At 39.4% G+C, this 13,565-nt stretch overlaps 2 protein-coding genes across 2 annotated transcripts; both read left to right on the forward strand.

The window, feature by feature from the left end:
* Positions 1–280: 280 nt before the first annotated feature.
* LOC145217511 (uncharacterized) lies at positions 281–1,132 on the forward strand. Its single transcript, XM_080084782.1, has 3 exons — positions 281–365; positions 440–540; positions 710–1,132. The coding sequence occupies exons 1-3, from the start codon at positions 317–319 to the stop codon at positions 911–913; spliced, it is 354 nt and encodes a 117-aa protein (XP_079940908.1). The 5' UTR covers positions 281–316; the 3' UTR covers positions 914–1,132.
* Positions 1,133–3,054: 1,922 nt separating this feature from the next.
* Positions 3,055–4,732, forward strand: LOC145219488 (zinc finger BED domain-containing protein 5-like). Its single transcript, XM_080086853.1, has one exon. The coding sequence runs from the start codon at positions 3,113–3,115 to the stop codon at positions 4,730–4,732; it is 1,620 nt and encodes a 539-aa protein (XP_079942979.1). The 5' UTR covers positions 3,055–3,112.
* Positions 4,733–13,565: the final 8,833 nt, after the last annotated feature.

The raw sequence follows: 13,565 nt of genomic DNA on the forward strand, positions 1-13,565 counted from the left end.
TCATTATATTGCTATTTCTGTAAAATTGGTTTGGCGGTATTTTTGGCATCAAACATTTTTGGTTTGGCACTTTTTTGTTGTGTTTGGCGCTTTTTTGAGAGTTTTTGGCACTACTCTGCGTTTTTTATCTGGCAACCCTGTGTTAGGAAGTTGATAGTTTTGATTTTAAAGGCAGTGTTTAGTGGCAGAATGTTTAAGGGAAAGAAAGTCTATTAGCAGTTGACATTCTGGTCAAAATATAATTTATTTGCTTTAAAACCACACCACAAGCAAAGATAAAATAATTCTTGTGTTTAGAACTGTCAACAATATACCCATGCTGGATCTTACCAATTCTGAAGTGGTCGAAGATTCAAATTTGATTGGTTAGTGTAATTTTTTGTTGTACTGCATTTGGTATGTGCTCAAATTAAAAAAAATACTTTTAAAACTTGTTAAGACCTTGAATGTGTGGATGAAACATTTTCTGAAGAAACAAGATCTCCAACACCTTCATCAAGCAGCAGTAGTAATGCAACAAAGAAACGGCATGAATTTCAGGTATGTTTGATATTTTTTTGTGTTTTTTTTAACTTTGATATTTGCCATTTAACTGAAAAAAAATGGTTTGTAAATAAATTTGTCAGAATGTTAAAACACTTTTCATAAATAGTGTTAATGAATCAAAAATTTGTTGCCACTTGAATTTGATTTTATGTTTTGTTTTAAGGAAAGGCTGTTTTCAATGTTTGAAAAAAATCATGAAGCTATTGCAGCAGTGACCTCTATACAAACGCAGCAAGTTCACACTGAAAATGCAGCAAACCAATTTGGCAAGTTGGTTGGCCTTAAATTAGAAGCACTGCCAGCAGCTAAGGCAGATCAAGCAATGGCTCACATTTTGCAATATTTATGTGACTTGCAGTATTCTTAATGTGATAACCTTTCTCAATGACAATCTTGGTTACTGACTGCTGTGTCTTTTGATGTGCTGTAGTCTGTACATGTGTTAACATTTTCTTTAAATGTAAATGTATATTGAAATACAACCCATAACACAACAAAGTTTGCATTTAAAACTTAAGATCTATTGGCTATGATATCCTGCCATGGTAATCGTCCTGCGGGTGAATTAAAATATTCTTTAAATTCGTCTCGTATGTGTGATGCAGCTCTCGTGTAATTGTTAGAGCTCATTTGTCCAAGTGGAAATAGGTTTCCTCCCAAGTCTTCCACTCTCCATCTTCCTGGAATAACAACACCATTGTCCTCTCTGTCCACATGACATGGTGGACAGTATAAATAACTTCTTGGCTGGTTATGTTGTTTCTGCAAAAAGTTATGAAGGCAACATGCAGTCTTGGTTATTAAAACAGCCTTTTCTACATATCTGAAAATATACTATGTTAATATTTTGGGCTAAATCAGGGGTGCACAACCTGCGGTCGTACGACCATATGCGGCCGCGGAGACGAGTTTGTGCGGCCGTGACCTTGTATGTTAAAATATATATACTGGCTGCCGTGACGTGACTAAAAGTATTTTGCCAAATATTTCGATTTTCAAACTGCTAAAACGAGATTTCGTGAGACTGGCCATATGCGCAAGGCTTTTTATCCGCTTATTGTGAGCAAACAATGCGAAAAGAACAGGCACCGTAATCGTCACAATACAGATTATGACGTCATAAACAGTTATCTCCATTCAGTTAAACTTATACACCTGAGCATTTTAGGTGGCTTTAAATGGTATATATATATATATGATATAAATCTAATTTTTTACACTAGTAAGTAATTGGGGGCCGTTGGTGAAATACTATGCGGCCCCATAACATTATGAACATTTGAATGCGGCCCTTGCACTGAAAAGTTTGCCCACCCCTGGTTTAAGCTGTGCGACTGTTTGCAGTAGTGCTTCGTGAACTGTGCTCATTGTATATATAAAACTTAATTTGAGTCAATTTGGCGTTCGGTACACGTCGGCGCGACTTTGGCGCAATGGATCGAGTTGCATTTACGTTAATAACATTCCCCTGCATTTTTCCTTAGCATGTGTAGTTGGTTAAAATGTCATTTTTATCGCTCTGGTGTCACATTGCAATGTCGAATTATTTTGCACCGTGTCAACCTATGAGGTTTAGTCATAGACGATTCAGGCTTCCTTTGCGTGACATAGGTCACTATGATTAAAATACCTGTCTGAGAAAGAATATTTCAAAGAAGCAGAATCAGTCCATAATATTTAAGAAAATATATATTTTGCCTATTGGTATCGTTTCTGTAACACCATGCATTAAAACAACAATAAAAAGGTAAAACAACAGCAAGCAAACACCAACGACACAGAAAAAAACACTTCACAGGTAGAGAAGCGCTGACTGTGCGCGTTGGGGTCTGGCAAGCAACATTGCAGCTTTGCGAGCATGTCGCTCAGCGCGATTATCGAGGCGGATGAAGTGGGAACCAACCGTAATCGGCCCCAGTTCCCAGTGGTCGTCGCACTTTGGAATCAGAGTGGTCCGACATTTTTTGTCCACAATGGACTTCGACCAGCCTCCAGTAATGAGTTGAACAGAGCAGTTAACGTGGAAACGCCAACTTTTCGTATTCCTGCAATGTTGATTTGGTTCGGCCCTCCTCGAAGCGAGTGCGGAACTCGGCCTGTATCTTTTAGATCAGTGGTTCTCAACTGGTGGTCCATGAGGGCTTTTTTGGTGGTCCACAGGACATCCGCAATATTTGTTAATAAACGGGAAATAGTTGGATGTAAATGATTAAACATTTAATAAAAAATGTGTTTGTAAAAACAATTGGCCATCCGTTACAAAACTTATATCTTATCTGTTTTGCCTTAACCGTTAAGCCTAGATTATGCATTGCAAATACAGTATTATTACGTAATACAAGGCTTTCATCAACACTTTTGTCGGAACAATTGGGTCTTCAAAAATTGAAAATCCACTCCTGCTGTAGTTACTAGTTTTAAAACTAATTAGCAAGCAATGGCGGGAAGGAATGTTAGGCGTAAACATTCAGAGGACTACATTAAATTTGGGTTCACTTGTCAAAGTAAAGGTGATGTAGAGTTACCACAGTGTGTTATTTGTTACGCCGTCTTGACAAATGATTCCATGAAGCCAGCCAAGCTGAAGCTCCATCTTGAAAAGTGTCACCCCAACTTGTTGCAAAAGGATAAAAATTACTTTGAGCGGCAATTATCAGGTCTCAAACGCCAGCGCCTTGACTCGTCCAGTAAGTTCCACGAAAAGACCACCAATGCAGTACATGCTTCTTACATTGTTGCGTATAAAGTCGCACAAGCCAAAAAGCCTCACACGATTGTCGAGCAGCTTGTGCTTCCCTGTGCAAAAGAAATGGTAAGGCTGGTTGTCGGCGAGGAAGCAGCAAGAAAGCTAAATGATATATCTGTATCTAATGACACAGTATCAAGGCGAATCAACGAAATATCAGAAAACATCCGTGAACAAGTTGTTGATGAAATAAAAAAGTCCCCAATGTTTGCAATACAGTTGGATGAATCAACTGATGTATCCCTGTCCTCTCAGCTAATGGTGTTCGCGCGATACATAGTACCGATGGCCTTTAAGGAAGAATTTCTCTTTTGTAAGAAACTTGAAACCACTACAACCGCTCAGGATGTTTTAGAAATTGTCAACAATTGCTTCGAAACAAATGGTCTCAATTGGAAAAATTTGGTAGGCGTTACTACCGATGGTGCACCTGCGATGCTGGGTTCCAGATCAGGCTTTCAAGCATTAGTGAAGCAGCGTGCTCCATTGGTAACCGGTGTCCACTGCTTTATTCACAGGGAAGCATTGGCAACTAAAACACTACCTGATCACCTTAACATCATTTTCAAAGGATTGGTAAAAGTGGTTAATTATATCAAATCATCAGCAATGAACACTATGCTGTTCAAAAAATTGTGTCAGGACATGGGTCCTGACTTTGAGTTATTGCTGTTTTACACTTCTGTAAGGTGGTTGTCAGCAGGAAACATGCTGAATAGAATACTTGATCTTAGAGAAGAATTAACTTTATTTCTCCAGGATCGAGGAAAAGACGATTTACGAAATGTTCTGACACAGTCAGAATTAGAACTTGCATACCTCGTTGATATTTTTGGAATCTTAAACAAACTGAATCTTCAGTTGCAGAGTAAAGGTGCAAATCCGTTTTCTCACCAAGGCATTATCAAGGCCTTTGTTGAAAAATTGGAACTATGGATCATGCGAGTTCAAGTTAACAACCTAGTTCAATTTCCAGCTGTGGATGCGATACGAGGAGAAAAGAAACACATTCAAATGCAAATTGTAATTCATCTACGAAAGCTACAGGACGAATTTCAGCGATACTTTCCGGAGATAGACATGACAAGGGATGATTTATCTTTTATCAGAATTCCATTTACAGCAGATGTTAAGAGTGTCCCAGAAGATCTGCAGGAGGAGTTCTTGGAGCTCAAGAATGATTTGGCGGCACAAGACATGTACCAGCGGTCTACTATGGAAAAGTTTTGGGCCAGTATGATCGGCAGTTATCCAAACTTGTCTTCACATGCAGCCAAGTGTCTTTTGCCTTTTGCATCAACATACATGTGTGAGAGTGGATTTTCATGTTTATTGCACATCAAGTCGAAACAGAGGAATCGGCTAGCAGTGGAAAGTGATATTTGTTGTGCATTATCAAGCACCGCTCCTAACATTGAGAAACTTGTTGGTGAGAAGTGAATCCAAAAGTCTGTTTTCAAGTAAAAACCGAATTATTCAAATTAATGATAAATGCATACTTTTACATAATTTTAAAGTTTTCATTTAAAAAACAATCATGTTGCAGCGAAATGTAAGTCGTTAATTTTTTGTATCGTATACTCAAAATTCTGTTCTTGTGTGTTTCAGTTGTTTAAAAAATACATTTAAAGCCAAAATGCTTGTGTGTGTATACTGTATATTCTTTCTCAAAAATGAAGTGGTCCATGAGTTTATTTTAATTGGGCAAGTGGTCCATGGCCTAAAACGAGTTGAGAACCACGGGTCTGGTATACTTTCATGACCCAACGTCATAACTACGTCCTGCCTGTACATACATCAATGACCTTTACATATGATCAACTACGTCATAGTACGGATACGTCACGCACATAATGACGTCACTGTGACGTCACACATTTTCCCTATCGCCCGACGAAAATTTCACACTTTACGAAATACACATCGCAGAAAGTTGAAAATTGGTGTGTGACGTCATCAAGGCTTTGAATGACGTCATGCAAAAAATTACGTCAATCGGGTCACGCTAACTACATCTATTCAAAGTCTAAACTTACTCGCTAATGCAAAACACCTCTCGCTCGCCAAAGACCTGCGCTTTCTCACTTAGGTACAATGACAAACAATTTTTAAAGTGTGTGGACGGCTGCGGTAACCATAATAACAAGTTTTCATATTATTACAAAGTTGTATATTACTTCAATGTCATGTTTTGATAGTAAAAATGTGTATGTTAATTTTATGTGATGTACACTGTTATAAAATTCCAACAGGTTCGGATGAGCTGTGAGTTTTTAACTGTGACGTCATAATGCCTTAGGGAAGTCGGTGGGTGAAAGTTAAATCCCTTGTAAATATTCGTGCCAACTTTCGGACCGAAAGCTCAAGTACATTTCGGATGAGAGGCCGACAAAGGGGTGCACCTCGACGAAGCTCGACCCGCTTCAAGCGGCCGAGTTAACAACGGAAAAGCCTATGTCGGCACCTGGTATACTTTCATGACCACAAATTCCTCTTCTTACAAGCTTTTGTTTCCTTTGTTTCTTGACTGGCCATCTTGTGGAAGCTTGTTTCCGCTTGGGCACAAATTTGCTATGTTACGTCACATAGAACACCGACAATGTCGCATTGTTTAATGTCCATTGAAACGTGGTTATCTCTCGTTATGAGTTCTTTATTCACTTTGTTGATGAACTTCAACTGATTATACTGTTTTTGCCTTATGGCGGGTAGTCAAATAAACGTGAGGAAATTGGCGGAGTTAGGAGTTTTGCAGGATGTAGGTAAATGCATAGTGTTTTTACGAGCTCATGGTTTGCTTTCTCGGCAGCAAACTTGCCCAAAATGTGGTTCTGTCATGGAAGAAAAGGTTTGGGCTTCGGCCAAGGTCGATGGCCTAGCTTGGCGCTGTCAAGCACGTGTAAGTTGTTGTTTTGCCGCATTGCGTTTATCTTGCAGTTGTCTGATTGTGTTTTTGGAGTTTAATTTTTTTTGGCGTTTGGCATGATATATACAGTTTTGAAAGTTATTTTGTTTTTGAATTGATTCGTTTGTGTATTAACAGGCATGCAGAAAAATAGTTTCCATCCGGAAAGGGTCGTTTTTTGAGAAAAGTCATCTCGACTTGCGTCAACTGGTGACACTAATGTATTTTTGGACATTAGATGTCTGCCAAGACGTAATTATGGCAGAGGCGTCAATCTCAAAGACCGTTTGTGTTGATTGGTGCAATTTCCTTCGTGAAGTAAGCTTATTCAGTAGATACAAGCTTTTATTGTAAACACCCTCGTCAGATATGCACGCAGGATCTCCTGTCCAGGCCCAACGTGATTGGCGGAGTCGGGCACATTGTGGCCATAGATGAAAGTCTGGTGGCACGCCGCAAACGTGGGTCAAATGCACAGGCGCGCCCAATACGGGAACAGTGGGTTTTTGGAGGCGTTGATCTTCAGACCAAGTATGACCTAAAATTATTGCATATTATTTGGCTAACAAACTCTTGTACAGGGAGTGTTTTTTGGAACTAGTCCCACGCCGGGATCGTGCCACCCTAGAAACAGTTATTGTCCGACACGTGGCCCCTGGGACAACAATCTGGTCGGATGAATGGGCTGCTTACAATCACCTATCTAGTAATTTGTTTGTTTTTTGACACGTTTTGCTATGTAATTGCTGGGCTGTTCAATTACAGGTTTGCCACACCAATACCAGCATCAAACCGTCAACCATTCTCATCGTTTTGTGACTCCAGCCGGAGTTCACACTAACGACATTGAAAGTTTGTGGTGTGACTGCAAACGTAAATTTAAACGCATGAACGGCGCTTACCGGGATTTTATTCCGTCTTACATAGATGAATGGATGTGGCGGCGTATGCGAGATAAATCGCAGTATTTCCCCGACCTCATTAACGCCATTGGAAGTAACCCACTGTACCACATATAAATGTAAATAGTTCCCTTAGTGGCTGTGATGAAAGACTGGTGCCACGACTCCGGGTCTCGACCCTGACGGTATCACCTGAGCTCTGAGCCTTCGTGTTAGAGAAAATGAAAAAAAAAAACGCCCGGCAAATTTTTTCCCATCACAACAACTGGCACCTTGACGTGGTGTGATGGCTTTTCACTAAGACCAGTTCTCTGTCTGCATTATTTAATAAAAATGTTGTATCAGAAGTGTCAATGCAAACAATCAATTTTGAGCAGACGAGTTACATTGTTATTAGGTGTTTTGCGAAACAATTTGTTTGAAAGTTATCCAATCTTTTATAGACATTTACATGTGGAATAGCGGGCTTCGACAAAGTTTTGCATAGTTTCCCACAAAACCCTTGAGGAACCATAGTTGAATTTAGTCACAGTAAAGTTGTATGACTGAACGGTCTTAAAAATGTCAATGAAACAATGCTCACATTTGGGAAATAGAGAAGCTTTTTTGGATCAAGACAAGTCAAATTTTCATTTGCATAGTCACTTCATCATCACAGTTCCATTATCCTGCCGTAGGATCGCAACCGACCGCACGAGCCTAGCGGGGAACGTCCGGTTGCATGAGGCTGTTGTACCTGCGGGTTCTGCTGGCCAAATGAAATCCGCCAAACGGAAACACAAGGTCGGTTCTTCGCAACGTTTCCTGTCATCCCACAGACCCGGGTGTCAAAAGGACTGTTCGTTGCGTCTATGAGAATGGTGCCGTCGAGCATCTCCTCATTATGCAGCTTGTGTAAGATCGATGACGAGATCTATGATGTTGTTCGCTGTAAAAAGTGCTGCTGGCCTTCTACCCGGACGGTTGGTCTGAAAAGACCGAATCCTACGGCAGTTTTTCGGTCTTTTGTATATGTCTAAGTATAATCTCGTTTCATGGTACAATACTAAAAAATAGAAAAGTAAAACCACACTAAGATAAAAACTAAAACACCCCTTAAAAAACACACATGAAAAAAATTGAAAACTAGCACGAGTTCTGGTATGCAGAGATTTGATGGCGTGTGGTAACCTCGATGGCAAATTGTTCTTGTGCCGAACACGGTGTTTACGCGTGGATGAAAGTTTTCAGCCCTTCGGGTGCTGTGATGGTGTACTGACGTAATATGCGTGAACAGGACTCATGTAATAGTTTGGCTACCTCATGTTTGTAAATATCTTTGCTTTTTAGGAGACACAAGTCATGACATAGTTGGGTAGGGCTGCATGCGAGTTATATTTCGCAAAATTTTGTTATGTTTAATGTTGTTAGTTTTAATTTGTGCAATGTGGCCGCTGCCCACGGCCGGGACGTCATATTGCAGATAGGGGTAGGCAAAAGAGTAGTAAATAATACGGAGATACTGTTGTCTCAGAGTAGTCACGTATTTCGAACACTAAAACGAAGGCTTGTGCTAGGTTTGGCTCCACATCAGCTATGTGTTTTTCCCATTTTAATACATCGCTAGGTGGCGCACCTCTCATCCGAAATGTACTTGATCTGTCGATTTGAAACTTGGCACGAATATTCACAAGGCATTAAACTTTCCACTCACTTTGACCCCACCGACCTAACCCCAGGCATTGTGACGTCACACTTATGCGAAAACTACCTTTATTCAAACAATCGCTAGGTGACGCACTTCCATGGGGGTGGAACGCGGGGGGGTGCAAGCTGGAGAGGAAGGATAGGCCTTTCCAACAATGTCTCGATCGCCCTTCTGCGATCTCAACTTTGGCTGCAGCGAGGTCGAGAATTTGTGGTCATGAAAGTATACCAGGTGCCGACATAGGCTTTTCCGTTGTTAACTCGGCCGCTTGAAGCGGGTCGAGCTTCGTCGAGGTGCACCCCTTTGTCGGCCTCTCATCCGAAATGTACTTGATCTGTCGATTTGAAACTTGGCACGAATATTCACAAGGCATTAAACTTTCCACTCACTTTGACCCCACCGACCTAACCCCAGGCATTGTGACGTCACACTTATGCGAAAACTACCTTTATTCAAACAATCGCTAGGTGACGCACTTCCATGGGGGTGGAACGCGGGGGGGTGCAAGCTGGAGAGGAAGGATAGGCCTTTCCAACAATGTCTCGATCGCCCTTCTGCGATCTCAACTTTGGCTGCAGCAAGCACCAGAACTACTGGCCATTTTGTGATCGTACGAAACGATTTTAATTTTGCAATCTTCTGCTGATTGGATTGATGTGATTAAAAGGAACCCAATATCGTCATAATTCGGGTAAACATAGAAATCAGCATTCTGAATACGTTTTCTTCAATGTTTTAAACATTTTCGGGCGTTCTAAATTAACAGAATATTAAAAAACGTTAGGTTATTGCAAGAACAACGCCAACAACCAGTGTAAAAATGATTGTGATTGATTTTCTCAAATGATTTACCCTTTCTACAAACTAAAAATTGTTTGTCATTGTACCTAAGTGAGAAAGCGCAGGTCATCGGCGAGCGAGAGGTGTTTTGCATTAGCGAGTAAGTTTAGACGTTGAATAGATGTAGTTAGCGTGACCCGATTGACGTAATTTTTTGCATGACGTCATCCAAAACCTTGATGACGTCACACACCAATTTTCAGCTTTCTGCGATGTGTATTTCGTAAAGTGTGAAATTTTTGTCGGGCGATAGGGAAAATGTGTGTCGTCACAGTGACGTCATTATGTGCGTGACGTATCCGTACTATGACGTAGTTGATCATATGTAAAGGTCATTGGTGTATGTACAGGCATGACGTAGTTATGACGTTGGGTCATGAAAGTATACCAGACCCGAGAACCACTGGGTTAAGCGAACAGACATTATAAACTTGTTGGTACCATGTTCCACAAGATCCTGGTACAAAGCCAACAAACATGTTGTTGCCAGTTTAATCCCGCACTGGAAATCGTCAGTGCTTGAAAGGTATCCATCATCTAATACATCATTCTGTATTTGTTGTTTCAGTAATTTTGTTGGACTGGAATGGTTTTTTTTACCTCTGTCAGTTGGTCCAATACAGACCACGGAAAAAGTGCATCCCGCATACATCTACAGTTCATTATGTCAAACCAGTTGTTTATGTATTGACAAAAAAATGCAGTCGGCAAAGCAACCTTCTCAGTTTTCTCTATTGCAACCATGGTTTTTAAGGCTGAGGCAGTGGAATGACTTAACCCATATAGTGTGATTTAAAAGTGAGGATAAACAACAAAGGGAAACAACAATAATTTTGTTTTATTTTTATTGTAGTACATGTCATGTAAACATATGTTGTGTTTCAGAAAAGCACCTCGAAGGTTTTTTAAAAGATGTGGTACATCAGGCATGAAGTACAACAGCTGATCAGGCAATGATTGATGTGGAATACAACATCTCACTTCATCTCTACCAATTGTAACATAGAAACGAAGTTAAGGTTCGTTAAGTGAATATTTTTTTAGTAACCACCTGTTGCTAACAATGCCGGCTGACGTCCACATTGCTTGATTGCAAGCCCCCATATCAGTTATTATGGAACCTCTCATAGAAAGTTGAGTAATAATGGATTGTGTTAGCTTTCACAAAACCTCACCACTTGTTGATGTATCAGTGTAAAAATATTCTGTCGAAAGAAAATCAGAAAAATATCGAACTTTTTTGCAGATACACACAAAGGTCAGGAAAGAAACTTACCAACAAGTTGCTTCCAGTGTGTTGCAATGCCCTAGACCATAAAAAAACATAGCACATGTGATGCCATTATATTGCTTGCCGTTGGCAACTGTTTGCAACTTTGCATCCATCTAATCCAAAACTGTATGCTGGATCCCTGGACTCATTCCTAGACGCACAATTATGTTGCAAAGTGTGGAGTACGGGGGAAGTGGATATGATAGTGATCTTAGGAACTCATATCTACATGGCAAAAATATGAGGTCAACAGACAAAGATCACATCAGAAAACAATTTTAATCAAACATGTTTGAGGTACCCTTTCTTGCCAACAGCACAACGGATTTGTAAAGCAGCCTTTATTGATTTATCTAACCATTCTGATCTTGAGCTGTTAATTTCCTTACCTTGTACACTCTTAATGTTTGGCCGCTGCTCAAAAATTTTCCAATTTGCGTTTAATGCTGCAATCTAATTTTGATAGTATTGGAAGATTAGCTCTTACAGTTATTACATGTATCCTTTGGTGATACCTGTCGCTTTTTCCTGTTTTCTAACTAATAATTTGTGCAGCTTGGTCAATCTGTTTCCTCTATATCTTCTTCTGTATTTTCTATTTCTCTCTCTGGTTCTAGTTGTTTGCAGTATTTATGGTTGTGACTAAGTTCTAAATACAATATGTTCTTGACGTATACTAACATTAAATGTTTAGTGTAGGATATTTTTTACCTTAAAGACTTAATCAATGCGTCTTTTTAAAACGCGATTCTCGCTAGAAAGTTTCGCTGGACAGTTCGGGACACTAAAAGCGTGGGTACCGCTCGCGACTTGAGTCGACAAGATTTGTTTGCAAATTTTGATGTTTTTGTGAACACTCCTACTATGTTAAAAGGAAAATCTCAGCTGGAACCACACGATGTAATTAAAGATAGGAGAATAGCCTCAAAGCGTATTCATGTGGAACGTTTGATTGGACTTGCAAAAACATACAAAATATTGAAAACCACCATTTCACATCAACTGCTTCCACTCATTTCCAGAATTATTTTTGTTTGTTTGATGCTTACCAATTTTCGTAGAAATATTGTCCATGATGGTCAGTAATTTTGTTCTATTATCATACCACTGAATTGTATATGTTATCCTACCACAAAGTGTATGTTCTGTTGGTGCTCATGTACTTTTTCTGACCATTCTGCAATTTGATCCTTGTATTTTCATGGTATAACTTTTATTTTTGCTCCCTTTTTACTAGGTAGTTTGAAAATAATATTTCATAGTGGATTTGTGGATTCACATAAAAACTACAATAATTACCAACAACATTACGTGTTTTTCTTACATAGCACATCAAAAAAGGTCTCCATTGTGTGTCACAAAAGTCTTTCAACTTAGGCAACATACAGTTCTCAAAATAGTTGACATTAAACATAATTTTTTGCACAAACATATCACAAAATGTATACACAATAAAATAACAATATGGTTTCTGACCCTGAACTTGTTTATAGTATTTGTGGCTTGTTTTGAGCTGAAGGACACCCAAACTGGCTTCCAAAAATGGAAAGCAACTGTTTGCTTCGATCTTAGAGTTGCGGCCATTATATGGACATTTAATTTCAACAATGCCATCATATGCTAAACCATCAGATGTTGCAGCTAAATAGGGATAAGACACACTGGGAAGAACTGCAATTCCTGAATCTTCAGAAAACTTTGTTAAACCAATTGACTCATATGTCTTTCCATGAATAATGGCATTTGATTGAACGTTTGCAGTGGAATACATTGAACCGATCTGGTGGGCGAAAAGTCAGCAAAAAAATACAAGTTATGGACAAAACAACTAGTATTTTTGTTTAACATTACACCAGTTGAACGACATATTTGTTAAATATGCAACCTGGTGGACGAAAACGCCTGTTCAGCATTTTCTGTTATCAGAAGAGATTATAATGAAGCGAGTCTATCAGCGGTCACAAGGTATGTCAAGGCAGTCGGTGCCATCAAAAAAGAATATGGCCACATCAGATTTGGATAGACTACAATACGAACATAAGGCTCAATCGCTCCTAGAGGACAGCTCGATGTACCAACGGTTTGAAAAGGAATCCACCCAAGACGTCCAGCCAATCCATCAAATTTCGGACATTAGTGCCGCTTTATCGTTTTGCAATGGGCGCAACTCTTTTCGGATGGCCTTTGTTATAATGTAATTATTTTTCATCGTATCCCGCTGTCCTTGCGCCTTTTCGCTTGTTGCTCGCAATCATCATTCATTGCACTGATGAAGCCCTACCGATCTGGTGGGCGAAACGTCAGCAAAAATACAAGTTATGGACAAAACAACTAGTATTTTTGTTTAACATTACACCAGTTGAACGACATATTTGTTAAACAGCTATTTTTGCCATGTATTTTTTATACCTTCAATGACTTTTCAACCCAGTATTCTTGGAATGGCAAAACAAAATAGTCATGATCAACAGTAGCAGCATAGATAACTTAATTCACTAGATGCGCAACTCGTCTGCCGACTAAATATTAAAAAAATTCTCTCGGGTAAATTACTGCATCAAATAAGATGTAACTTTTAATGAGTATTTATGTGTTGTTGATGTATTTTTTAAACATTTTTATTTTATCAAATCTTTTTAATTACCACGAACGCGAATATATTGGTT

This window comes from Phallusia mammillata, chromosome 3 (assembly GCF_965637545.1).
Source record: "Phallusia mammillata chromosome 3, kaPhaMamm4.hap1.1, whole genome shotgun sequence".
In the NCBI taxonomy this organism is placed as follows: domain Eukaryota; kingdom Metazoa; phylum Chordata; class Ascidiacea; order Phlebobranchia; family Ascidiidae; genus Phallusia; species Phallusia mammillata.

Coding starts and splice junctions, on each gene's coding strand:
- LOC145219488 (XM_080086853.1), top strand. CDS start 3,113: ATGAAGCCAGCCAAGCTGAAGCTCCATCTTGAAAAGTGTCACCCCAAC.
- LOC145217511 (XM_080084782.1), top strand. CDS start 317: ATGCTGGATCTTACCAATTCTGAAGTGGTCGAAGATTCAAATTTGATT. Junction 366..439: donor CGAAGATTCAAATTTGATTG/GTTAGTGTAATT, acceptor AAACTTGTTAAG/ACCTTGAATGTGTGGATGAA. Junction 541..709: donor AGAAACGGCATGAATTTCAG/GTATGTTTGATA, acceptor TTTTGTTTTAAG/GAAAGGCTGTTTTCAATGTT.